This window comes from Helicoverpa armigera, chromosome 12, assembly GCF_030705265.1.
Source record: "Helicoverpa armigera isolate CAAS_96S chromosome 12, ASM3070526v1, whole genome shotgun sequence".
Classification (NCBI taxonomy): Eukaryota; Metazoa; Arthropoda; class Insecta; order Lepidoptera; family Noctuidae; genus Helicoverpa; species Helicoverpa armigera.
This window is the reverse complement of record NC_087131.1, coordinates 1,472,403-1,500,379: the sequence shown is the minus strand read 5'-3', so window position 1 is coordinate 1,500,379 and position 27,977 is coordinate 1,472,403. Positions and strand designations below refer to the sequence as shown.

Genomic DNA, 27,977 nt, shown 5'->3' with positions numbered 1-27,977 from the left:
CACTGGATAGTCGATTACAGTGTTAAACATGAAACTGTGTTGTTTATACAAGGTTGTGGAGGGAGCGTACGTGTGCTCCGCTCGGCGGCCGCGGCGTAACTGAGGGAAGGGGGCGCACGGTCCCCGAGATGCGCGCCGCGACGCCCCACGGGGTAAATTACCAGATAATTTGGGTAATTTATGTGTTCTCCGTTCGGAAAATTCGTGTTTTTCAACGTCAACGTGAGTGGATAGTTTTACTAGTTTGTTTAACGAGAAAATGAATAAGGTTAAGGATTTCCGTTGGTATTTTAGTTAGTCAACATTATGCATTGTTCAAAATTAGGTACAATTACTACGTATTGAACACGACAATTTTTGAATTAACTGCGACCCAAATTGCATTCTAAACCTTGACCAAAAAACTGAAAATTTACTAAGAACTAAAGCGCTGAATCAAACATTTACCCGAACGGCAAATGTTCAAGGCGACATACCAAGAAAAACTGAAAGCTGTTCAAAGTTTTCCTTAAATCCGTCGCGATAATTAATCTTGATTAATTATTGTTTCCTTGTTTATTGGAGAACAATGAGCTGGTAACATTGTCGTTAAGGGATGGAAGTAAGGCAGGGTTGGTCGCCCGCCCACCGCTCGGGCGGGTGGTCGGATCGATCGGGCGACTGGTCGGACGACTGATCGACCAACTCACCTACGTCACGCGTCATCGATATTCAAATGCTATGCGTACTTCATTTTGATTGTTTTGTCAACACATACTTTTTGTTAGAATGTGGTATTTACTTAGCAAGTAGTTTTATTAGGTGTTCGAATATTTAAACAGTTTTACGTAAGAAGAATAACGCACATCGGCTTATTTTAGCCGTTATAGAAGCAACTATGGAACATAGCTTAGGGCTATAATCTAAGGGAACCTTTCCTGAAATTACTGTATGAATCCATTTAAATTCCTATCTCATGATTTATTAAGATGCTTAAGATTGTTGAAGGTCTAAGTGTAAAATAGTAACAAGCTAATACATAATGTTACGTACATTCAAACCCCATATTGTAAACCAAATAGAAATATATTCCATTTGCATTCGGTACATGTAGGGCTGCCATCCGTCCGGGTTTCCCCGGATTTGTCCTCGTTTTTAGGCCGTCCGGGGGACGTCCGGGCGGGGTTTCAAGAAGTGTACGGGGAAAGCCCGGACATTTTTCTTACGAGTTGAATTACAATCGACACACAGACTGCAGAAGTCGAAGTGTCTCAAAACTCAAAAATTTCGCGGTCGCTTCGCTCGCGGCTTCCTTTCTTGACACTGTCTCTTTTTACGTTTAGCTACTTTAATATCCCAATATTCAAAAAATGTTGCGCTCGCTTCGCTCGCGGCTTCTTCACTTTGCGGATTTTTTTTATTATACAAGTTTAGGTGCTTTAGTGCCTAATCACCATCAAGTAACCTATCAAAAAGGTAGCACCGTTTTAAGTCCTATTACTAACAAGAAGCTAACTCCTAGTTTCTATATGAGCTTTCTTATTTATGACCTTCGAAATATTAAGTAATAATCTTTTAATACTAGGTACCTACTACTTGAGCTAGATATTGGCCCTGACGTTACATGTAAGGAAGCACCTCATTGAATTAAAGTATAGGTATAATAGTAGTAATAGTAATATTAAAAACTAGGTCTTGTTTTGTTAAAAAAAAAAAAATCGAACTCGTCCGGGGTAAAAATGTCCGGGTTTTTTTAATATTCGCGAAATTCGAAATGGCAGCCCTAGGTACATGAAACTAAGTTTCAAATGTCACACGACAATTACCTATACTGTTTTAAATGCTGTTTTAAGCATTCAATATGCGTTTATTCAGCAACTCTTCAAAAATAATACGACCTTATTCTTAAAACAACAAATTGTTTTTCAACATTCAAAAAATGTTGAAAAACAATTGTTCAGCCGGACCGGTAATCATATTAAGCAGTACCTAGTGGGATAAACCTCTTAATCTGTATTTTCCTTAATAAGCCTAATTATAACTTGTCACTATTATACCGTCTGACAGTAATCGGTAGGTCACGCAATAAATTACAGGCAAAACAAAAGATTTTTGAATAAACATTTTTAAAAGTCAGTCTTGCATGATCATTAGTAAATCTGTCATGAATGATAGAAATATTGAACCACTTTACGTCAAAACAATGATTGTAAATTAAAGGAAAATTGCATCAGATTAATTATTGTTTAGATTTCTTTATTAAATGGCCGTTTATTATTTTCTGCCAAGCCCAGCACGAAAGGTACCGTAGCTATAATCATCTGATAATTGATTGAATATGGAAAGCAGATTTACGATGGATCGATGATTTGATGAATTTTTTTAATAGTAAACAGTTGTTTTAAATGAAACTCTCGTTGCCACAAAAATTCAAAGCTTGCATATGTTATTTTCCAAAGTAAGATTTATATGCGTGAAATTCATTTACCTATGTACATAGATTAAAATGGCACTTTATATGCTTCCCAGGTTAAGCGTATCGTGTCGTATTTTTTTCGTTTGATCCTTAATGCAATATAGATGATTGATGTACGATTACTGAAATTTTCAAAAAACGCATACACAACTTTGATAGTACGAAAATCGAAAAACTGAAAATATTTTCACAAACGCATAGCTTCGTGAAGCGCCTCCTTTATCAGAAAGGACGTGACGGTTTTACAGAATCCGATATTGGATCGAACTGAACTGCAATATATGTGACTCAATAATGTTATGTGCAAAGTCCTTTTGATTCCACACCAAACAAAATGCTTTAGTGCAATTTTACATTAGAGGATTTTATGCACGACACATTTCAACAGACAAAAACCTATTCGGGGGGCTCTACGATTCATCGTCATTAACGTTTGAAGTGGTAAGTAGCCGACTAACCATTCTCTTGGAAAAACTGAGCGAAAACTACACTAGCCTGAAAGCGCTGCTAGTTTCGTATTTCAGTGCTTAGGTACAAACAAGCTATTTTTTCATGCATAGTGGTTACAAAAACCTGTATTCTCCAACCGACATTTAAAAGAAGGATAAAAGGCGCAACAGTCCTTTGTTTTTCTACACAAAAGGCACCTGTTTTCCAGTAAGTAGGTTATGCCCAGGGGCTTAATATCCGCTGGCTTGTCAGGCTACTCGTGTGCAGTGCATGGACGTTTGACAGGCTATATCCCTTTTAGAGAAAGTGTTGGAATGACGTTGACATGTCAACTCATTAAGATTTAATTCTATTGAAGGGTGTTGGGCTAAAAATAATGTGTCATGTGTTTATTTAGGTCGTGGTTTGCTGAGAGCAGTAGGATAATCTGGACCAGGTTGTATACTTAGCTATAGATATTCGTAAGCAATCTCAACTGTAATGATGACGATGAAAATATTCTGTATTTAAAAAGTGATGTTTTGCAGAAAATGTTGAATACATTACTTTGAGGTTGAGTTTTTAAGTTTTAAATATCTGTAAATGCATGTAAAGGGAACACAAGTTTTATTTGAAAAAGTTCCCATTGTTTAACAATTATAATAAAACTTTTTTCAACAAAAATAAACACATTTAAAATTGACCTTTTAACGTATGTTACGTTTGTAGTCATATTTTCAACGAGTGTGGAAAGATGCCATTTCACTTCGTGTTGTGTGACGCGTTGCAACTTCTGACAGAAACCAGACCTTTTCAAATAAGGGCGAACATACGAGACTTGGAAAAGCGGACAACGAACTGAAAAGCGAAAATAGAAGTGAAAAATGGTGATGCTTTTTAGGTATTTTACATTCATTCATTCTGACGTCCGTGGACAGATAAAGGTCTATGAAATAGGACAATTTTTTCCAAGTAATGTGGTCAAAAGTGGACATAAATCTTAATCCCGTTTAGCAAGATAACTCAAAATTGACAAAAAGGAAAAATAAAACATCTAAAAGGGGCACTACTGTACGATTACATGTGCTTTGACGACGTTAGACTAGTTTACAAAGTAAAGTCTTTTTCAAACATGAAAACAACTTTAAATCGCGTCTCTTTTCACTAAACTAAACTAACTCCCAACCACATCCCCTTTGCGCTCACAAAACAGTTTCCGACTTCCAGCATTGAATTATAGAAGCAGCTCACTGCGACCAAAGAGCGATAATTAAGCGCAGAGCCACCACAGCACATGACTAATTAACGAGCGTAGTCAACTCTGTTTGCACTTTCCAGTCATTTTAGATCTGTGTTTGGTTTCGTTGGAGATTTTAACTTGTCATAGAGGAACTATAGTTTATTCACGACTGATTCTAATTCAGATAAATACTAATATAAAAGTCTGAAATAGCTACCCACATTGAAGACGTGTGACTGTTATGTGAAGTGACCTAATCATGAAATACGATACGAACACTCGAGATCAGTTAATTTGGGCCAGACAGTTCTTTATGTCACTAAAGTGTTTATAGGAATTACGTTTTTGATAATAAATGTTCAGTGTGACTTTTTGAGGAAATAAATAAAACCTATAAAAATATTTGTACAAAATGTACGACTGAAATATAAATGACAATCAGAACACACACTAATAAAGATAAGTTTTATTTAAAAATGTTGTTTAACCAACTTATCATTATCAGTACACAGAAAAGCTTAAAATAAATAATAAGTAGAAAAATGAACACACAAACACGAAACGGTTTCCACTACACTTACGGAACATTAATAATTCCAAACGTATTAAGATTTTAGTGAGTGACCCAGTTTCAGTGCTCGCGAGTATATAGTATGACAGTATTATCCATTAAGGAAAGTCCCCATAAGAGTACAAGACACACTACAGACTGAATAGTCGGCCGACAGTTGACCGATAGTTGGGAACAATTTGTATTAACAAGAAAATCGTGTTAAAAAGTTTTTAACGTTTTTAGTCGGCCTTTTGTTAAGGGAAATCGTCATAAGACCCCTCCCGCTATGGGTTAGCAGTGTGAGGGAGTGTCAGACTCTAACTTACTAAAATCCGTTATATTCCTTCTTAATCCTTTTATGTACCAGGGCTGCGATAACTCTTTCGAACAATCCCGCAGTCCGTTTTTAGTCGGCCTGATACTGACCAAATACCTGATCGTTGTCGCACATAAGTGCAGTCTATCATTCATTACAATACTGATTTATGAGTCCGAATAAGCTGTTGGCCGACTAAAAGTTTGCACTGTGTGACACTGAGTGGGGTCGTTGAAGATGACACAATCCTGTAATCCAATCTAATAATGGAGTCAGTGGGTCGGTTTCTAACGTCATATGATGAGTTTTCGCCTTTTAATGGGGAAAGAAAAAAATCTGTCTAGCATGCTGATATATCTGAGTAATTTGTATTAGATTTCAGGCGTGATTGACGTCATATATAAAACTTGCTTACGCCCGTAGTTTTATCTGTGTCTCGAGATAACTCCTTCCCGCATGTGGATAAAAAGTAGCCTGTATATTGTTCTGATATAAAAGACAAGTTTCACCAAGATACAACCAGCAGTCTTTAAGAAGAACAAACTGTCGCGTTAATGTGAAGAAGGAAGGATAGTTCTCCATAGTTCACGATTTTCAGAAAAATATTCATACTTTTTCATGTAATTCTGTAATTTTCAGGTAACTGTCATAAATTATAGTTTTAGTTACATTGTTATAGCAATTTATTTGAACATTAACGTTTTCTTTTAAATGAAACAATTGGTAAAACAAACTTGTACATTGCATCATATCGCATGACCTGCTGTGACTAATAAAATTATTTCTCCTAGACTATGTATCCGTATTAATATTAGTCACTAATTAGTAATTACTATTTATCTTTAAGTGATTAGTAATCAGGTCTATCTTTACTTATTAGGTCAGTGTTTTCCTAGGTACATTTTTAAACCACCGCAAAAAGGGGTTGGTTTCTTTACGAAAGAAAACGTCCAAGCTATTTTTTTATACAGTCAAAGAGTTGGTTCTCAAATAATTTTGCGGGAATTAAATAAATGTTGTAATGTTAACAGTTGACTAAAAGACATTGACATTTATTTAGACTTTTCAATTAGACAGGATTATATTTACATGTTTGTTTATTGCATATTGGGTAATTAATATTATTTACATTTAGATGTATATCAAATTAGTCTTATATCAGTCAATTGCATAAATAATTAACGATTAATATTTCCTGTATATATCTATTTCATAATAAAAAAAAAAACATTTCGAAGAGTTCCTTAGAATGTTGCGCACGGCGTGAACTAAGGCTTAGTGGCCACTAGACGTAATGGAAGACATAAAACCTTTAATCCATTAAATGCGTTACGTGTGCACTACGCCGTATGAGATCACTCGCTGCAACCATGTCACTTAGTGAGGTATACTAGAAGTTTTGTGTGGTTTCACTCGGGTGTTGCTCGTTTAATGTTGAATTTTATAGTAAATCTGTATACTATTCGGTAATGTAGGTAATCAAAAAGTAGTTCATGTATTTTTTGTGTGTACTGTACCTAACTAATTATTGAATCGAGATGCTTACTAGATCTATATTACTAGCTTTTCTCTGGAGTTTCACCTGTAGCCCGAGGCAAACGCTTCCTGCACATGGATAAACCTAGATTGAAAAAGCTTAGACGATTTTAATGAAATTCGTCCTAGAAAAAGTAGCTTTCTTCTAAAAACAAAACCCAGATCGGATCATCTGTTTAAGAACCAAACTTAACACCCCTTTTTTTACTTCGGTGGGAAAAAAGCAACCCAAAGTCTCCATAATGACAATATACACTTCCATCGATCACTTTACTTCCTGTTTTGAAACAACACCATCCTAGCTGTCATGTGTCAAACTTGACAGCTGACAGCTGATAAGGGTGGCGACACACCGCGGCTATTCTAGTAGCAAACGTCACGATAGCATTGTTTGAACACTTTGACATGTTTGTACTAAGCTTTAGGTGTTCAAAATTATGTAGGACAATGGTGATGAAATGTTTAGTTAGAGGTGATTTTTTGGTTTTGTAGGTTATAAATAAATGTCATGTGATTTTGATTTGCGCCCGATTCCTATAAAATAAGATTTGTTTACGAATGGTAGTTGTTTGTCATAAGCCCGGATGAATGGACGTGTGCATATTAAAAAGATCTGGTATCTGGCCGGTATAGGACCGGCTAAAAGTTTGATTGGAAGCACCTTCAAAATAAACTGTCAACCTATCATCGGGCCAACTATCAGCCGTGTGACTACAGTGTTTGGGGGCTTTAAAAGAAAATATTTTGATCAAAGATAGCATTTTAAACAGAATTTGCTGCTTCATCAAAACAAATAAAAACAGATTGATTTACTTTGCATTAACATTCTAATATCGGCACATAAAGTGCGTGACTTTTGAATTGAAATAAAATTACAATGTAAATAACTTGCTTTTTGCACTTATTTATTTCAGTTGAAAACTGTTCATATCTGTGGATGACACAATAATGTTTGCTTATGCGTCAGACCAGTAGGACTAGGTACTGTTAATAAAAATGGCGTTGAAGTGGCTTAATTGAGTAGAAAAATAAAATCTGCAATCTCCATTACTGAAGTTATACCTGCCTTATGACAACATACTATGCATTTTCTCTATAACAATCCCATGATATCCAAGGCTATCCCCTTGGTAGCTCGTAAATAAGATAAAATCAAAGACAAGCATTGTTACGACAGGATCTAGGTCAAAAACATAAAACTTATGCTAACTAAGGTTTGTTTAGCTTATCAAAAATCTAGATATTTTTATAAGTCATTGTTTATCATTGTCACGCTAGGCAGAAGGGCAGGTTTTATTACTTCTGGTTATCTGAAAAATTATCTGCTTAGTTAAGTTATAATTGAAACTTAGTTTGTATAAACTTACCTATCTAAGAGATATGGAAATTTTTAAAGTTTAGAAGATGGCGAAATAAATATCTGAAATTATAATTATACATGATGCATACAAATCGTATGCTTCAAATACATTTTTTTTAATGAAGTAGGTAAGATAGCATGTTAAAATCAAAACATTACATGCAGGTGCTCTTTAAAGGACAAATTAAAATGTCTTATGCAGAAGCTAGTGATTTCATTATTGTATCAGCCACATTTAAATAAATGTAAATAAAACTTCTCGACGCACACGGATAAAAAGTAGCCTATAGCTTTCTTCGATAAATGGGCTAATCAACAATGAAAGAATTTTCCGAAACAGTCCTGCCAAACAAACAATCGCTTCAGCTTTTATAATATTAGTAAGTATAGATCATCCTCGTGCGAAATCCTTCTTCGTGATGACCATGTTATTGTAAGTATATTATTCAATAAACATTCAATTCAAATTGACACGATAAGAACAGGAATAAAATACGTCAATAGTTGTTTTGTTGTTTATTTGCTTTTCTGAAGGAATAAACCTTCATTATTCTATCCTGTATTAAAATTGATTGAAAGAATAGTTGATTCACACCGCAACAAGGTAATTTTTATTAGTCATTTATAAGTCAGATAGAAACGACATTCCTTAGCCTTTAGTTCTCTCTTTGGATCTTATCGTTTATTTCTTTTCTTTGATTTATGTAAATAACTACAACAAGCTTTAAAAACAGAACTACCTACTCACACCTGCAGAGGAAATAGCGTTAAGCTAGGTCATAAACTTCACCGTTTCGTCTCAAAATACACCACTTAGTCATACTTTGATAATACACTAGAACAAAGCACGTGGGTATTACTAGAAATAGCTACGTAGAATATTTTAAGCTTCTTCAAATATGGTTGTTACTCATTGTTGTTTTACAGTGGGTGGATTGACGCAAACTATTGTGTGTATCAAAACTGCTGCAAGTAATACATTATTACTTACTACGTCAGTAAAATAATAGCGTCTTTGAAAGCTCGTTTTCAGGTAAATAACATTGCCATGAAATGGCGAAACGGCGCTTGTCGGGTGAGTAAGGCGTCGTCCTAATTGACAGCGTTTGTACGATATCACGATGCGTTCTCGTCGTTCGATGAGTTCTAACATACAGATTTCATCAGAGTGTCCTATTTGAACCTCGGAACCTCGCAAGTGAGATCGTGAGATGAAAAACGCATCGCGCCATCGCGCGATCGCTGCCAATTAGGACGACGCCTAAGGCTGCAGTTTAGAAATGTACGCACGCAATTTGTTAGGTACTCTTTGCTAGTGCGAGTAGACAGCTAGTGCCCAGAAGAAACATTTGTGCGTTACACTATCAGAATCTTAGACTTACCTTGATTGTTGAAGACGCAGAATCTTCGTCGGAGTAAAAATCAACATTTCGAAGCCACAGTTTTCCTTGTTGTTTAAAATATTTAACTATTTAAAGTACCTTGTAATAAACCTCGTTAATAATTATCAGGTTTCTAGGTTTTCTATAAAGACGATAAAATCAATTTTTTACCCTCTACTGATTGCAATTATTCATGCTTCTCCATTATGATGGATATTATTACGGTTCACAACACACCGATGACATCAACTGCAATATTCCTATATCTAGGAGTCTAGGTACTCACTGGTCATGGTTGTCGATGCGCGGTCTCCTCTCGTATGGCGGCCTCGCGTTGTTGGGCGCGAGCAGGCGCTGCGTGTCAGGTGCACATGCGCGGGCGAACGCTGCGGCTGCCTCGACTGCTGCTTCTTCATCGTATGTTGATGTGTCATCTTCGGCTGTGCAAATAATTCTTTTATTAATAGGTGAAAACGGCAACATCGGGGTAAGTAATTCTTTCAAACAAAACCAAGATACGGGTGATTAAAGGGTGATAGTCAGGACAACCACCTATAATATTTAGAGAGGAGCGAAGGAGGAGGTCTTAAAAGGTCAGGCTTTTTGGGCTTATGTCCTCAATATGTGGGCATTTAATTCCCTAAGAGAGATATATTGAGAGGTATAGGAATCCAACACACATGCTGTTTAATTTATCGGTTGATCAATTGTTACTTGTTGTGGTAAGTATAGCTTGAAATATTTTTTCAGTTCAAAAATAACTGGAGAATAAAGTAATGTGCTGTGCAAGTATTTTAGTAAATAAATTATTATCTTTAAGAATTGAATCGGTAAACGTAGGCGGGGACCATCCCTAGTATTTACTATATTAACACGTAAAAATCTGCAATGCGCAAATGTAGTGCGATAACGATCTGTTATTTACAACTTCCATGGGCTTAAATTAATGATAACGAATTTTATTAAGATAAAACTAGCGTTTGTTAGTTTTAGTTAATTAAGGTTGCCAGTGAATAAGAGTCTTTTTCTGCCTTCGTATAAGGTCGTATCTGTAATGATTGTAGTTTCTTTCAGTTGTAATGCAACACCGATTCTTTCGCAGGTCTTTTTGAGCCGGTTTTAATACTGTAAACTAAGTATTTTTGTTAATAAGCATATCATGTAGTGATACTTAGGTCTAAAGTTAGTCGTGTTGACTTGTCAGTTCAGTTCCAATCAAAATACTATCCTAAACTTACGATCGTATTCAAACGCTTCGTTGAACATCCTTATCTTTGACAGCTTCCGAACATAACCATAGACAATTCAATATGGCGTCTTGGCGGGAAACAGCTGTCTCTATTTGATCACTGATTTCAGTTATAGTATTGATCGTCTAGTTATTACATTTTCACTTTTGTATTACATTTTTGAAATACCTAAGCTTATTCCCAAGCATTTTATAGCGAAACAAAAAATAAATGATATGTTATTCATATTTATATCATCTCGAAATTTCAAATATTATTTTGTTTTTGTTATAAAGCAGGAAAAGATAACGTAATTATAATCACGTCACCCTTGGCCGCATAATAGGGAAGATGACAGCCATTTCAGATAGTATTTCTTTCACACAGTTTTTAATCACTTCACGCACTCGAACACTTCTCCTTTTGGTTAAAAATATCATAGATACGAACACAAATTAAAAAGCAGTTTCACTATAAACCACGTTTTACTTCTTTTATAAGTATGTGTAAGATTCACTATCTTGTCTCACGGTAGTGTGTAACTTTATCGAGATGAACAGTGAAAATGAGCCGAAATTGTCGCATAGACATACATAACTATGCAGATAGGCATACTGTGTATACTCGTAGAATATGCAAAGTTTAGAGTGCTCGTTTGCTACTTTATGCAGATTCTCTATTCTGATAATGTGATGATGCAGAAGCCTCGTTTTAACATAAATCTGCGTGTAAGTCAATAAGCTGCATAGTTTTTATTAAGAGGTTGTTTGTTTTGTCGATGATAATACGGATGAATGATTTAAAGCTTTATTTAAAGAAATACATATTTTTACTGCAATCTTTAACCAAAGTAATTTGACATTAAGATGACCCTAAATCCCAGTGCAGTAGATAGGCCAAGAACGATATTTCAGCTTTTCAGATGGTGCGTAGAAATATTGAATGACCAAACCATTATTAATGCAATTTAGTTAGAATATTTATTTGCTAAATGTGCATCATCAGCATTTAAAGTTTATAGCAAAATGATAGATTGATATCAAATAAATTAACGTTTGTCTAAAAGAATTCTCAAATAGTAGGCACAAAAGTAATCAAAACAAAGAATCGCGTTATCTCAAGATAACAACATTTATTCTACTTAAATCAAATTACTCACATACTTTTGGCTAATTAGTGTCATCCAAAATGTCGAGATTCCACCAAAATTAAATCATCGCGGTCGAGTCGATGTGTACACGCACAAAGGTTGCAATTTTACGAACTTTTTTAGAGCAAAAAATATAAAAATTAATACTAACAACACACACTCATTCGTGTGTGTATGTGTGTGTCACAGTATCGCATAGTGTCGACGTGTAGGTATATACTAATTTCACAATTTGCAAAACAAATATGGCAGACTACTCTTTCTCAAAGGGGCAAGTTTTTCTACTCTTTCAGCAAGCTTTCCTCTTACCAGTTACGTTTTGATTGCTAGCTGCCAACTGCCAACTGCCCATGCCGTGACAGCCTTAAATCAGTTGCAGCTGCATGACTGATTTGCACGCATTACATGGAATACATTACATTACGTTTTAGATCAAAGCAGCAGCAGAACATGCAGTCGCCCTTAGATTTCAATTGTTTTCATGCAGTCGAGGCCTGTCGAGGCATGTGCGATCGGCAGCTAGCATTAAAAAAGTACACACGAGATGGTTATGGCAGAATTTTTCGAAGAGATTCTTCAACATGTCTTTTTTTATCGCCTATCATCCCAAATTCACTCCCATTCTTGTCACCCAGGTTTACACACTCTCCTTAATCCTACTCAAGATTACTTCCATCTCCACCACCTTACTAAGATCTTATAATATGATACTACCCACCAGTAGGCCTTGCCTTCAGCTCCAAATTCACTTTACTCTCAATTTCCATTGTCACAATCACTTTGAAATTCTTTCACAAAACACGGAACAACGTTATTGTAGATGATCGATATTACTGAATGCGTCAATACGCCGATAACCCATTTATATGTGTACTTTATCTTAGATAAGCTGGCTGTACTAATAGCCATATAGGTGTTCCATCCTCACCTTTATACTACAAGCTAAAATGAATCTTAACACTTCTGCTTTAAGTTGAGATTTGCGTGCGGAAATTAGTGAAGTTATGCGATTGAAAGCAATTAAGTTCCGATTTGGTTCAGATATTGTTTTTAAGTACTTAAGGGATATTATAATGGTGTTTTTACGTAGTACTTTAATTATGTGTTTTTGGATAAATCATGGATTATCTGTCATCATCGTGATGCGCAATCGTTGTGTCAATAAAGTCATGTTTACACATAGATGAGTCATCTTCGATTAGTGATGCGCAACACGTTGACATAATGTGACGTTATGATGAAATTCGGAAGTGCTGCATTTCCAGAAAATGCCATCAGGGTTCAGGCACCAATTCTTAAAAATAATGCGTCATTTCAATTCGTTAGATCTTTACAGCGCTACATGTACTGTGACACCGTAAATCAACGGATGAACCGATTTGGATACAGTAATTTTTGATAAAAGCAGACTTCTCAGTGGTGGTTCTTAGATATTTTTTATTTTGATTTGATTATTCATAATTATAAATTCGGTGTCAGTGGTGTAGGTGTGTCAAGAATTTCCCAATGTAGGTCCCATCTTTATCAGTACATTGTTTTGTTAACATGTTATTCAGTTTTATCAAATTAATTATGAATCAAAGTAGGTGAAACGTAGTAGATAATAAGGAATTATTCTGCCTTTTGTCACGAAAATAGAATTCCACAAAATAATCACATTTCCTGAACAAGAAAAACAAAAAGTTTTGCCCAAAAAAAGAGGCTTTTCATAACATTCACAAGTTACAAACATTGGTTAAAACATCAACATTAGTCTGGTACTCAGAACTAATAGGACAAATGGGACCAGCGACAGCGCACATAGGAAAATCCGTCACCGTAGGTTTTGGTGCGTATCCGAGAGGGCTTATATGACTATTATAGACTGTAGTTTAACACCTGACCAGCCAGGGCTCGGATCAGCTTCCCATTCCATTTGCACTACGGATAATATCAATTACACCTATTTATTATTTATTTATAGGATTTCCATCATTTTCAAGTCTCATTGTCAAATTTCTATCATGGGTTCTCACGAAATATCCAAAGCTCAATGAACCTACGCGCTGAAGCCAAAGGCTGCGGGATTGTACGAAGGAGTAACCGCAGCCCTGGTAAATAAAGGCATCGAGTAGTATATGTCCTGCACATACATAATTTCAAGAAATTACATAGGAGCTTTCAGGTGGTTGGAGGCAGTTGACACCTCTAATATCCCCAGAAGCCGAAATAATATCGGTATAAATATCGAGACACCTCTGACACATGGTTGATTAGTTATGGGTGGTTATCAGTGGGTACATATTAGTTGATCCCGGTAGCTTATCCTATATTGCTAACGTACACATTATAACATTTAGACCGCAGCCAACAAGCATAACACAAATGTCGCTCATACCGGGAATTGACCCGGGAACCAGAACCCGGGAAATAGCAGTTTTCTGTTTCAACATACCGGTATCAGAATTGTGCGAGTGCGGGTTATGTATAATCCTGATGCGGCGATCATGCAGCGCCGGCTCGTCGGGCAGCCGCCAGCGCGCCGCGTCCGCCTCGCGCGCCGACCGCGGGAAGTACAGCGGTGCTAGAGCACATAGTAGTGCTACGTCCGGAGCGCAGGAAGACGCCAGGATCACTAGCGAGGGTGTGCGCTGCTGCTCTAGGTGGCGGCGGATCGTGCCTGGGGATATAAGGAATGAAATTAGAAAGAGGAGCTCGTTACTAACCACAATAGACGCTGACTGGTGAACACTGTTCCGTAGGTGAATCAATCAAGGGTTAGCGCCAGTAAATACTTGTTACCAGGGTTTTAGTAGACAGATCTAAGTAAACCACTACTTATCTCGGGCGGTATGCCAAATCCAGTACAATTGGGAAGGCAGTCCTTGGGTCTAGAATATAATTTGAGCACTTTTATTTTAGCAGTCGTTATGGCAGAAGCAAAAATATTCGAAAACCAGTCTAACCAAGGCATTGGGTTGCCCAAGTTACTGGGTTGAGGAGATCAGATAAAAAGTCGCTCCATGTAAAACTAGCTAAGCTAAGGAATTCGAACCAGAAACAGTCGAGGAAAAGGCTGAGCAGATGATACTAGAGGCTTTATAGATACTCACGCAGCGCGACGTGCGCGGCGAGGTCTGGCGGGAACTGCGCGTGCGGCGCGCTGATGAGGCACAGCGCCAGGGAGCGTGCACCGATCTCACTCGCTTTGCACAACACGTTTCTGTAATAACAATAACAATAAAAGTCCTATACTGTTCTCTCGTGCGCAGCAACCTCGAATACGCTTCTGAAGTATGGAACCCACAATACGAGATATACAAATCTCGCATTGAATCTGTTCAGAAAAAATTTTTACTTTACTTAGATTACAAAGCCAAGCAATTTTCTGACGACTATGAGCACCGTTGTAAGCGATACCACTTTTTACCACTTGAATTAAGGCGTAATATTAATGATATATGTTATTTAATAAATATCGCAAATGGCTCTGTTGACTGTCCCGAACTGCTGAGCAAAATATTTATTCGTACCAATCAAAATAAATTACGAAAACGGCCTCTACTACAGGCACCACACGCATCAACAAATTATAGGGGTAATGCCTTCTGCATACGCAGCGTTACAGCTTTTAATAAATTGCCATCTCACCTGGATATTGACCTATTCTGCACTAGCGCACAAAAAATAAGAAATTTTTTGAATATGGACTATTTTGATGGGAGACGCATGTAGTCAATTTACCTGTGTTTCCTGCTAAAATGTTCCCATCCTCCTATTCCTACTTGAATTAAGTGTAAAAGTGAAACACGTTTGTTAAAAATATGAACTTAATATAATTATGTTAACATGTGGAAGCTTGTCATTAGCAATTATTTTATATACTTTGTTAAATAATTGGTGTAATTAGTCTGTAAGCTTTCTTTAAAACTAAATAAATAAATAAATAAATAACAAACACGTTGACAAGTTAGTGAATACTACTAATATCACAAGTAGGGGTTTAAAGATGTATGAAACAGTAGTAATATCTATTCTGCTGGATAGGACTGAAATGTTCTTGTTGTAGTCAGTGCCTTCGTAATTTAAATAGCAAAGCAACGTTTATATGAGAACAGCTATGTAGTTAATAAAATGTATTAATAGATGGACTTGTGATCAGTTACAATTAAGAAATTATTATCTATCCAGCTAATATTTCAATTTCCCTACGCACCATGAAAAATCGATACTAGTGTTTTGCTTTTGATTTACAAAGGTCTAGTTAACGTTAAGAAGTACTTTTAACCTTACGTTTCACACACTTTAGTCTTTCTTCACATCCATAAAACTGAAGTGACAAGTATGCCCCAAATAGTCAAAAGGCCTTATGTTAGATAGTTATATATCAATTACCTGTAACAGTTATGCAGCGAAGTATCAGCGGCCGTGTGGTACTTCGCCACGTACTTGGGGCTGACGGTGTGGATGATGTGTCGGCAGCGCAGACCGAACCCGGGGGTCAGGACTACCTCGCCCGTGCGGCATTCTGGAAACAAGAAATAGAAGAAGTTAAAGATAACAGCAGAGGAACAAAGGACCACTAAACCAAAGGACTAATGTCCAGTTGTTATTAAAAGAAACGATTCGGATGGTAGATGGCAACGGATGGTAGATTATTATTGACATTAAGTAGGTCTCATAGGATATACGTCAAAGGTTCATGATCAGAATGAATCGTTCCTTGTTTATTAAAAGGAACCGAATATCTTGGACGATTTTGACTTGGAGTCATTATTCATTAATCTCAGAGAGGCAATGGCTGGTGTTTAAAGTGTACAATTTTTTTGTGGCAACCTCGCTTAATCGATTTTCTTTCAAAGTAGTAAATTACATCCAACCTTTTCTTAAGGTTATTTACATTTAAAAAATAGAAGGGTCGTTGTTTAAGTCTGTATTTAGGTGATGCAATCAACAGCCATTTAATCTTGTACCTATGCAAAGATGTTAAGTTTATACTACCAACAGATGGTGCAACAGCGTGCTTCAAATAATTGGAAGTCTTTGTGTTAGTCTAACGGTTAAACGTTTCACAGACCTAATTAAATATCGTGCCGCATTCCAATCAAGCATAACTTAAAGACTATTCATGCAAGGACGCTACTAATACAATTTTGTACTTCCAACCGACCATAGATGTAAGAACGGTTATGTAATGTAATGTAGTATCTGCTTACACTATATACCCTGGGCGTTAAGCTGGATCCAGACGTTGCGAGGCATACGCCACCAACGGCACACAATTAATGCCTTGGCTTGAGGCTCGCATGTTGGAAGATATACCAACACAATTGCTCGGATCGAACCTTCGTTCGCGGCATATCCTTGGCAACGTTTAGATCCTTAAGAAGGGTTACAAAATATCTGCTCATACCATATCTTAGACTTTCTAAGTATATCTTAAACACCAATGGATGGTAAAAAAGTGAAGGAAAACATCTCGAGGAAACTTGGACAATGTAGTCTGAAATCACCAACCCCCATTGAGCAAGCGTGGTGACTACCGCTCAATCGTTCGACGTGTGAGAGGAGGCCTGTGCCCAGCAGTAGGACGAGAAAGGCTGTAACTAACCATATCCCCTAGTGATGATTTCCTCCTTGAGCTCAGGTCCTGCCACTTGCAGGATGCGCTCGTTGACTGCGTTGCATTGCGTCAGGGTCTCGTCAGTGGTGTTGGTGATCGCGTCCACCTCCAGGGACGATATGTCGCCTTGCCTGGAACGTGATGAGTGAAGATTAAGAACTTGGGAGAAGGTTTTGAAATGAAGAAGAGAGAATTGTAGTAAGGGATTGTCACAAATTTATCTGGATTTAATGAAAAATGAAAATTATCCTATTTTGAAAAGTTTGGACTGTGTTGTAGAGAACGCTAGACAATTTGTATTATACAGCGCATTTGATAACAGTTTTTGCAACTGAACAACTTTGTATTTTCAACGAAAAGTTATTGTTTTTATTGGTGTTATATCCGGGTTTATTTATGCTTTGCTAAGCCTTGCAAATCTTAGGTCTCATGGAAACGTTCCAAAAGCGTAGAACATAATGTCTTGTGCCTACGTACTGTAAGGTTTTCAAAAATCACATTTTCTTCCTTGTACTACATGTCTTCCATCAACTTTTCGTACTACATAACAATTTCTTTATCTTAGATCTTTTCTAGAACTAGGTTTTAGTGAGTGACAGTCTGGCACTCCCTCACGCTGCACCCATAGCAGGAGAAGATCATTCGATGATATCCCACAAAGACAATATCTTTTTCCAACTCACCATATCGCAAACCGGCTGTTAATATGATCATCGTGCAGGAACACGGGGTGCGTGTGAGCGGGCGCGTTGTCGTAGTCGGCCTGGTGCGCGGGCGCCGAGTGCGACCACCGCGGCACGCCGGCGCACGACACGCCGCCCGCACCTGGCGCGCGCATCACGCACACCGCCTCTGGAAGAGAGAAAAGGGGAGGTAAATTAATAGGAGAATTAAAGCATTGCAATTTAAAAAGGCTTGTGTTTAAACACCACCCAAAAAAGTACCTATTTTACTACCAAAAAAATTCTAAACGGTTACCAAAAAGGATAAATGGTCACCAAATAACGTTTCCAAAAATATTATTAGATAATTTGATAGGTTTTTTTTAATATAGAAAATAAACATTGCCTAGTATTTACTCCAGTAATTGGTAACGGCATTTGAACACGACATCCGAAGGTAAAGTGGAAAAGAAGGAAAAGCGGTTTTCCGCTGTTTAACAATTAATTTATGAATATGAAGTTAAACATTATTAAATGTACCTGTTTACTCATAACTCTATTTGAGGATATTTGAGCAACTAAAGTGTATTAAGTAGTATTACATCGCTAAGCATATTTTTTGTCTGATCTTTTTTTATGCAAAATTTAAGTAGGTACCATGAAAGAAACCTAAGAAATTAGGATTAAGTGGATACAAATTACTGAATGCTGCTATAATAATAAATTACTGCTATAAAATCTCCTAAATTATACCTACTTAAATCAGATGTGAATATAGCATTTCCTGATCCATCTAGGTATACTTGAATACAATTTTGATGCGTATCAGTAGGAAATCATAAAAGCTTTACGACCTCAAAATCTATATTTACGCACAAACAATACAGTTGTAATATCATGTCAATCTTAACTACATAATCAAGGTCAAAATTTAAGGTATTTTTACGAGCAAACGCGAAACTCAATCGATTAACATTGTCTGAAACACGAAACATCGCAATTTCATACCGAGTTGCCGAAAAAATGTCTGTCAGGGGACGAACGTAAAGAAATCAAATACTGGAGTTTATATTGCCTTACTTACGCGTAATACGTACCAACGTCTCAAGGTCACAATTATGGTAAAAATGTGTTACATAACATGCAAAAGTAATTTTCGTATTGCCATTGCGTGCTGGCTTACAAGCCTTGTTAAGTACATTTCTTTGTTACGAACATTACGCTAAATTATTTAGCTAATCTTGGTAAATATCCAACACATTTTCTATCAAAAATATCTGGTGAATCTCTCAAATGTGTACAAAATCTCACCTTTAATCGTCATCACAAATTCTATCACAGAATTTCACACAAACACTCACTGATATAAGTTCAATTAACAAAAGCGACGTCCGGACGGCGCGGATCGCGGGTGGCATGTGACCTCGAACTGGCAGGATAGGAACACACCCCCGGGGGTGACGTGCGCGAGGGGTGGGGGAGGCAGGCTGTGACGTCACACGGTCGTCGACCCGCGGAACTGGGTCATCGGGTTGGTCGATCTGCCAGTTTTGATGGAGCCCTCTGTAATTGTTCGCCGTTACGTAAGTACTGTCATTCGGATTATCATTGAGGATTTTAATCGATTAATTGATTCGAGTACAAGGTCGTTTGGTTTTGTAATTGATTTCGAGCTGTAAGTTTAGTTTACTTGATAAATAATGAAGAGCATTTAGCATTATTTAACTGGAAGTGCTAATAGAAGAGTTATTTCTCTTTGTCCTTATTTGATCAAGTGATTACTTTATTTTATCTCGTTTTATGTGTATTATTGTGTGCATATATTAATTAAATAAATTACCCTTTCATTTCATTGTTATCATCTATGTGAACCGCACGCACCACTGCTTTAAAGAGAAATTGCAATATTACATTAATGAAAGCATTTATTAATTAAGCTAAATACTACGACTTTTTTACGGCGTTTCAGAGAAAATGTTAAAAACCGGCTGTCATGGTGAAAGAGGGTCATGTTGTCAAGAAGGTGATGAGTATGAATATGGATGAAATGAAGGAAAAAAGAGGACCAATGAAAAGGTGGACAGATTGTGCGAAAGACGACATGGCTGGAAAGAATGTCACTAGTGAGATGACATCCAACTGAGGAGTATGAAGAAGATTTGCTGCACGGATCACAAATGAGAAAATGGGATTAACGAAGAGAGTTCTGTCCATCTACGGGCATACAGAAAACCTTCCTTACAACATGATCCTCACTTCTCCGCATCACATTCCCATACCATGACAGGTGTACTCACACATAGATACATAGTGTATTTTCCTTCGCTCTTAAGTCCACACCCAAGGGCTTTACTCAATTTTACCCTTCCTACTAATAAATCCTCTTCATCACAAATTAAATCATCCTCCATTTTCAAAAAATAGTTACCTTTGCCAGATAAGCGGCATCCCTAAAATGGCTTCAGAAACAAAAGCCGCGAGTTTGGTTCGTCTTCAGAAAATATATTCCCTGTTGGGAACTACGCTAGATTAAACTTTGGACTTCCTATTTAACTTTGGCTTGCTACATTGTATTGCGAAGTTTGTATCTTTAGTTTGATTGAGACTGAATTTTAAAAGAAAGTTTTAAAATTGGTAACACGTTCATCTAGGGACGAGATATTTTTTGTAGGAAATCTTCTTCAAATATATAGTTCTCCTCATATTTGAAATTATCGAAATGAGAGCCAAACACTCAAAGCTGACCACTGAAGAGGTTTATTTGAATTTCATCGATTCGATAGAGTCGTACAAATTCGGACGCTAACCGAGCTAAGTTTGTATGTCCAAGATTAGCTTGAAGTGGTCGTGATTAGTACCAATCAATTAAATTAGTAAGGTTTATCAGTCCTAATCTTGATTCTGTGGTCCTAATAATTGCAATATTGCAACACTGAAGCTAGCTTTGTGAAATCTATACTATACGTACTAAACGAACCTTTAAAAACTTGTAAATCGAAGCCTGTCGAAAGAAGAATTTCGTGTAAAAATATCACTATTAAGTTCCATCGATATATAAGAAAGACCCTTTAACATCTATCGATATATAAGACCCTTTAACATTGACTACGTAATAGATACTTTCCTACTGATACGGAGCTCGTTTTGAAGAGTGTTTTGCTAGTGAGGTCGAAATATGACAGCGCACTTTATAACGGCTATGAAAGCAATTTATATACCCTGCCCAGTTATCCAACGTTATACTTGGAGGTATTTTTCAGCTATTTTAAGCAGGAAAGTGCTATCTATTTCTTAGTAAGTCTTTGCTGATGGTTTCGGCTATTTTTATAGCTCGTTGCTACAGTACCTAAAATGTTTATTAATGCTATTAAGAAGGGCTAATTGTATAGGTTATTGCTACTGTAATACATATGTACTAACATTATAAATTTATACGAAAATATGCCTGATGCAAGATTGCATGCTGAAAGATTTTTTTAAACCAGTCCAGTAGTTACTGAAATTAGTGCGTTCAAGCAAGTAAAGAAACAAACTCTTCATCTTTGCAATATTTCTAATATTAGCATATAATTTATTTATCTCTAGGCAACGTTGCATATGCAACTCTAAAACTGAATAAGACAGGTAGTTATTAGGATAACACAGTAAATTCTAGTTGCTACCAGAATTAATTCAAGGTTTTCTCATACGCTAGTTTTACTTCTGAGGCTACATAAAATGCTTAGTTATTCCGACACGCGATACCTAACCTGAAGGCACCCGTCGCTATCTTAATAAAACTTGCAAAAGCTATAGATATTTTTGGGTTTCAGATACCATTTTATTGGATCAAGAACCAGTTTTAGGCTGTGGGATTGTTCGAAAGAGCTTTTTATTTATTGTGGCCCTGGGACATAAAGGGCTCAAGAAGGAACATGGTGGGTTTTAGTCCTTAAGCCAGTTAGCAAGAGTTTGACCTTCAGGCTGCACTAACAGCGGGGCCATTTGATGATTTCCTACCAAAAAACACCAATTTTATTAATTGGACTATAAAACTACCTTTTTCAAATATCAGTTTTGTGCATGACAAAGGATATTTTCATCACTGAATTTAAAAATTCCTAAAGGACGGGGATACAGTTTTCATAAAAGTAGGTATGGCTACTGTCAAACGCGAAAGTAGTCCAATAAATACGAATTTTGAACAAAATATTCGGAAGGAATCTCAACGTTAGGGCGCTTCTTCATTTATTAAATACTTCACATATTATTGAAATTAAAATGTGTGGACAACTTTTGGACGAAAAATGCCAGGATTGCTGATGAAAGCAGCAGGTATCTGCAACATTTTTGTAAATATTTTTGTGGTCCGTAAATATTTATTTTTGCTTAGGAATTTTCACGTTATTTAAAATAAAGAAGACTATGGTATCAATTACTAAATATCTATAGTTTCTGAATGAATAAAAACATGGAATAAGTTCAATAAGTCCTTCGTCTAGGCAAAAGAAGTCGAAATATTTTTGACATAATTTAGCGGGTTTTCTATTGCAATTTTCTCAGAACAACTATAGACGGTAACTTGTAGTCTGTCTGTCAAATCGCTAGTTTTCTCAGCCTTGTGCTAATCATTTCCCCACACTTCAACTTGTCCATAATAAATTGAGTCATCAATCGTGAAACGCATGACCTCATTTCTATCCAAAATGATCGTAAAAAAAACACAAAGCTAAATTTAGAATTGTTTATAGTTTCATTGTTAAATTGGATAACAATGCCAGTATTAAGAGGACTAAGGAGGATTTATGTCTTAACTTACGCCATGTTTGAGTCTTTTGTTTATGGTGCCAAGATGGACGCTGGTTTCTTTGTTTTGAAGTTGTGATTTGCGGATCTTGGTGTCTATTTAGTGGCCGATACTTTGGATACAGAAGTCGTTGTTGGTCTGAGACTATTTCATTTTCTTTGATGAACTTATTATCGTGCGTCCAAAATTGGCGAGTGTGAAGGTATTAGTTTGTCTGCGCAGTCGATTTTATTGGTCAACATTTTGTGCTGCGTGGCTTCAGACTTGCTAAGTAATTTGGTCCGCTAGCTTTGCAAGCATAACTGAACAAAATAATGCCTGTATTTTCGGCAAAATATATTCTGTTGTTTTGTCCAAAATATATTGGTATTATTTCATTCCGAATTGCGACAATTGTGGTGCACCTCCATTCATAGCTCAATGGACATGCGTAACGTAAATTATACATTTTGGCAACACTGCCAAGGCAGAATAAAACTTGTTGTTTTTGGTGCATTTCCCATTAGCTGTAGTTGTGGGTCCGGAAGGTGCATGGAGGTTGAATGTAAGCCTATATGTTTTATGTTTATATATATTTTGTATATAGTATTTGAAAGGTATTTCTTTAACAGTTGTTTTATAATTTGTTGATTAAAGAAGATTACAAAAATCTTGTAATTTTTATGATAAGCTTCAATTCAAAATAATCTTCAGAGAATTTTGGAAACGAAATGTAGTTATAAGTCGACTTCAACATAGTTGGGAAAAGGCTAGGCAGATGATGATGATGAACTGTACATACTGTACAGCTACGATTATTAATGAAAATAGTAAACAAAGAGTTACCACATTAAAAATTCATCCACAGAGCATTTAAAGTCGTTTTCTTATGAGAGGTTTTCTCATATAGCCACGGCTATTAATCGTCACGTCACTAAAACGGCTATAGCGGAGCCAGCTGGGGCGATGACTCTTGAACGAGGGGTCGTGGGTTCAACTCCCGGCTCAATGAACTGGTGAAGTGAACTCGGTCATGTTACACGCTCGTTTAGATAACATAATCAGTCTGTAACCACGGGTTTAATCTATGGTGTGGAGATCAAACAACATGTATGTTTGAGCACCTAAGTACTCTAGTGACTGCGCTGTTGGACTATTGGTTACAAAAAATGACTCCTGTCCACGAGATCTCGGGTTCGATTCCCGGATCGGCTCGAAATAATTGGTAAAAAGCTGATGATAAACACAAAGCATAAGCTTAGGTTGATTCAGATAGGTTTATTCAACAGGTTAACCTGGTCCATATGAATTATATTTTATTAATGGAACAATAGTTAGAATAATAATAATAAAGCTCTATTAATAGAACCAACAAAAAGATTCAAATGGTTCTTTAAAGAAATCTTAGTAATGCTGAACAGAATAAAAACAAAAACTGTCATCAATCGCAGTAAACTATAGGCTACAAACAGTAAAACCTTAAATTACCCCTCATTAGATTGTATGCGATATCGTGACTTAAAAGGCATTGATTTATACAAGTAACATCGGAAATAGTAGGTTTAGCTTTAACTAGAAATGCACAGACATACTGAAAGGAAAATTAAAGGCTCACACGATCAAATGCTTCTATTTAAAGGACTGCTGAAACATTTCTACGACAGAAACTTTAAGTAGAACTTAAAGTTAAGTAATGATGATCATTGCACATGGAAAGGATGAAAAATATTTAAAAGGGATAAACGTAATAACCCTCTTTCTGATGATCGAGGAGGTATCTACTCAATAAAAATATGATACAACGTTTCACACAATATAAAAGAAGATAGAACAAATGGTCATTAAAAACCTATTTCAGATGATGTCACCAATAACGTAAACAAGTATAATATCATATAAAACAACATTAATGACAATACTCGAGTTTATCTTAGACATCAATGACTGAGTTAAGATGAAAAGGCTTTATGAGAAAAGGCCTGTGGCCTGCAGTGGAACATTAAAAACTATTGATTGCAATGCTTATCATAAAGAAACATATGAACAGAATTCTTCAACAAATATTACAATAGCCAATTCTTGTTTTACAACCCAAGATTTGGTACAAGCATCAGTTACCAAAGCTATTTCGAGTGAAGCCGGGTCAAGTCGATACCTTTGCATAATTCATTTGCTCGCCCTGATCAGACTTACAGCGGGACCGCTTTAAAATGCCAGCCGTACTTACTAAAATGTCAACGTTTTCATGATAAACTGTTTCTGAATTTGTAAAGCAAATATTTTGTATCGATCTGTTTAATGAAGTATGCATCATTTGTTTTAGACAGTTGATTTGATTAATTGCAGCTGGTGGTGGCCGATCGAAATGTTAAATTCGTAAAATGTTGTTACATGTGAATTTTAGAAGGTAAGTAACATAGCTAGATTCGCTTAAGCTGAAATAATGCGCCCCACTGCCGCATTTTAAGTAAGCGATGCTCAGACAAACTATTCATAATTTTTGTCTAGATTCATTAGCAATACGTGAGTCAACGTTCGTGAGAATATCTTTCAAAACAAAAGCTTAATAAAGACGTGTCTTTACAGCACGTTTTTACAAATGACGCGTTGAAAATAAACACAATTTTATCACCTGTCATTTAAAAATATTTACAAAAACATCGTAAACTTTTAAACGTATGTTTGCTAAAGATCTAGTCAATGAGATAAAGTAGTATTTGTTAAGATAATATTTAAGGAGTAGGTCTTGCCAGCGGTTTTACCCGCATCCCGTTAAGTGCACGCAGTAAAAAATACCATTTAATAAAGCCTCCTTCGATAAATGAATGAGGTAAACAATACTGAAAGAATTTTTGAAATTGATCAAGTAGTTCCTCTGATTAATGATTAGATAGATAGATACAATTTATTAGGTACACTATTTTTTTCATTTTTGATTTTTAAACTAATATAAGTAGGAGACATAATGATTAGTGCGTTCAAACAGACAAACTCTTCAGCTTTATAATATTAGTATAAATGTAGATATAAAAATTGTAAAGATTCAGAAGTCAGACAAAGGACAAATAAATGCTTGAGACAAAGAAAATTATACTAAGTTAAACACCAGAGATAGTGCGGATTAACATAGTTGAGACGACGTTTATTCACAAGATAACTTCGGCGGTATGACTAATGCTAGCAAAATGCAGTATTGGAGGAGTGCTGCTTTATGAATAAAAGATTTTTGTGAAATAATAGTAAAGTAACCAAGTAGCTACACAAAAACCATTTAATTTTTTTAAATAAGTCGTTTACCTTATTTTCCTTAGCCAAGAAGCACATCGATACGATACGATAATACATATAAGCGATATTTGCAATAGCACCATTTAAGAGACATTGCAGATGTAACATCTCATGTGTATTTGCTAATAAAATATTGGATAATCGTTAAAGCTTAGCTTGCAACTGAAAAATTGCAGTCTGCTACTGTTGAACAAATATTAGTACAAAGCTCGTAGCAAGAACAAAATTCAACGACCAGAATGTCATCTATATATGTTATGGACCAAGTGATAAATTGGGCAGTATACATAATGCCCGGTCATTATGAATAATGCCCAATATGAGAGTGCAATTTGATAATAATTACGCAAACAATCAAATTGACCGGGCACTATACATATTGCCCGTGACCTTTTGGGCAAAGTAATACAAACATATTTAATTTCATTTTTTTTACTGTTATTGACATTTAACTTAAAATGAACTAAATATAACACATCCCATATCAATTGACAGAGCATAGAAGTAAGCATGCAACATGCAGCAAGCATGGCTTCTGTCACGGCTCCGGCGCTGCGGGGCTCCGGCGGTCCCATGCGAGCTTATCGTCGCAGATTGTTTTCACGCTCACCACCGCAGCTTCGGCTTGCTGGCCGGCTCAGCCGGCCAGCCTCAGCCGCGGCGGCGAGCGCTTCAACTACCTGCGCCTCAGCTCGCAGGCCGCCTCGCCCCTCCGTGCCTACGCGGTTTTGAATTGCACTCTAGGGGTAGGGCAGACAAGACTACGTGGAGTCGGTTTTGCAGCAATTCGTTTTAGTCACTAAGTTCAGTTTTTAATACAATGTTTTGAATACAAATTAAATTCTACCATAAAAAAAAACGAGCCAAGAAAAATACTATAATTGCCCATTAAAATAGAACATATAATTTAAAACAATAATCATAAAATATGTAGGTAGCAAGTAACAGGATTTATTTATTAGAACAACTGCCACCCTCGCAACACATAAAATATAGCTTTATTATCAAATTGCCCAACTATCATGTAGCAATATAATAATGCCCGTGCAATGTGATAAATAATGAAGTTAAGATAGTTATTAATCACTTGGCCCGATAAAGCTAGACATTATTCATAATGCTCGGGCATTATAAATAATGCCCGAATTAATCACATGGCCCATAACATATACACCAACTGACAATCTGATTTTTAACAATTTTATTTTGTAACAACTTCAACGAAATTACATAAAATATAATTGTTAATATTTTATTGCAATACAATTTATGTAATAGTCAAGAACAACATTTTCTTTGACTCTATTTTGGAAATCTTAATCGTCAATATACATTTGATGGTAACTACTGCGTGAAGCCAGACGGTACATACGTCACTTAATGGCTGTTTGTAAGAAAAACTCAGAGCAATGGCTTTAGCACTAATGTTGACGAAGTTTAGCTAACGTAAGACAATTGTAAATGTTTAGTCATTCTGAAATATTAACTAACAAAGAAAGGAAACAGTTATTGCGCCGTAGAACCGTGTGACCGATAAAGAATAAGAGCCTGAAAATCCGTGAGAATATACGATTATTATTATAAGGTGATCTCATCTTGATATTTTGAATGGAGAAATTGGGATCTCTCTTTATTAATAAACGTGGTAATAATTCACATTTCTGGTTTGAGATCTAAAATACTGCATTTCTAAAGAGACCGTGTGATTTTATTATATGTATTAAATATTTGTATAAAGTATGGCAACGGTATTTGAATCTCATTATTCTCACGATAATATGATTCAGATGGACTTTACAGGAAGTATGGTGTCAATATTTCCCATGAAACAGTTACAAAATTGGACGTTTTGAGTTATAATCGAACAAAGGCAGAGCGTAACAAAGTTATTATTAGTGCTGGCCTCGATATTAGGGTCTACCGTATTATTAACAGTACCATTAGCGACAAAACTGTGGTCGAAACAATGTTCAATCCTGTACAATGTGTGTGTTAGCTTTGAAGTAAATG

General features: G+C 36.3%; 1 protein-coding gene across 3 annotated transcripts in view; it reads right to left on the bottom strand.

The window, feature by feature from the left end:
• The window catches only part of LOC110378580 (protein GDAP2 homolog), a 76,666-nt gene that overhangs the window by 22,194 nt on the left and 26,495 nt on the right, over nucleotides 1-27,977 (bottom strand). For 2 of the 3 annotated variants that reach the window (XM_021337916.3, XM_021337915.3), the window contains exons 2-7: nucleotides 17,936-18,104; nucleotides 17,241-17,383; nucleotides 16,025-16,157; nucleotides 14,743-14,852; nucleotides 14,085-14,309; nucleotides 9,558-9,711 (exon numbers count right to left, since the gene is read on the bottom strand). In XM_021337916.3, the coding sequence (XP_021193591.1) occupies nucleotides 9,558-9,711; nucleotides 14,085-14,309; nucleotides 14,743-14,852; nucleotides 16,025-16,157; nucleotides 17,241-17,383; nucleotides 17,936-18,090 (920 nt within the window). In that variant the 5' untranslated portion in view covers nucleotides 18,091-18,104. Of the gene's footprint in view, nucleotides 1-9,557; nucleotides 9,712-14,084; nucleotides 14,310-14,742; nucleotides 14,853-16,024; nucleotides 16,158-17,240; nucleotides 17,384-17,935; nucleotides 18,105-19,225; nucleotides 19,254-27,977 lie in introns of those variants that run through there. The other variant, XM_021337914.3, reaches the window with a different exon arrangement.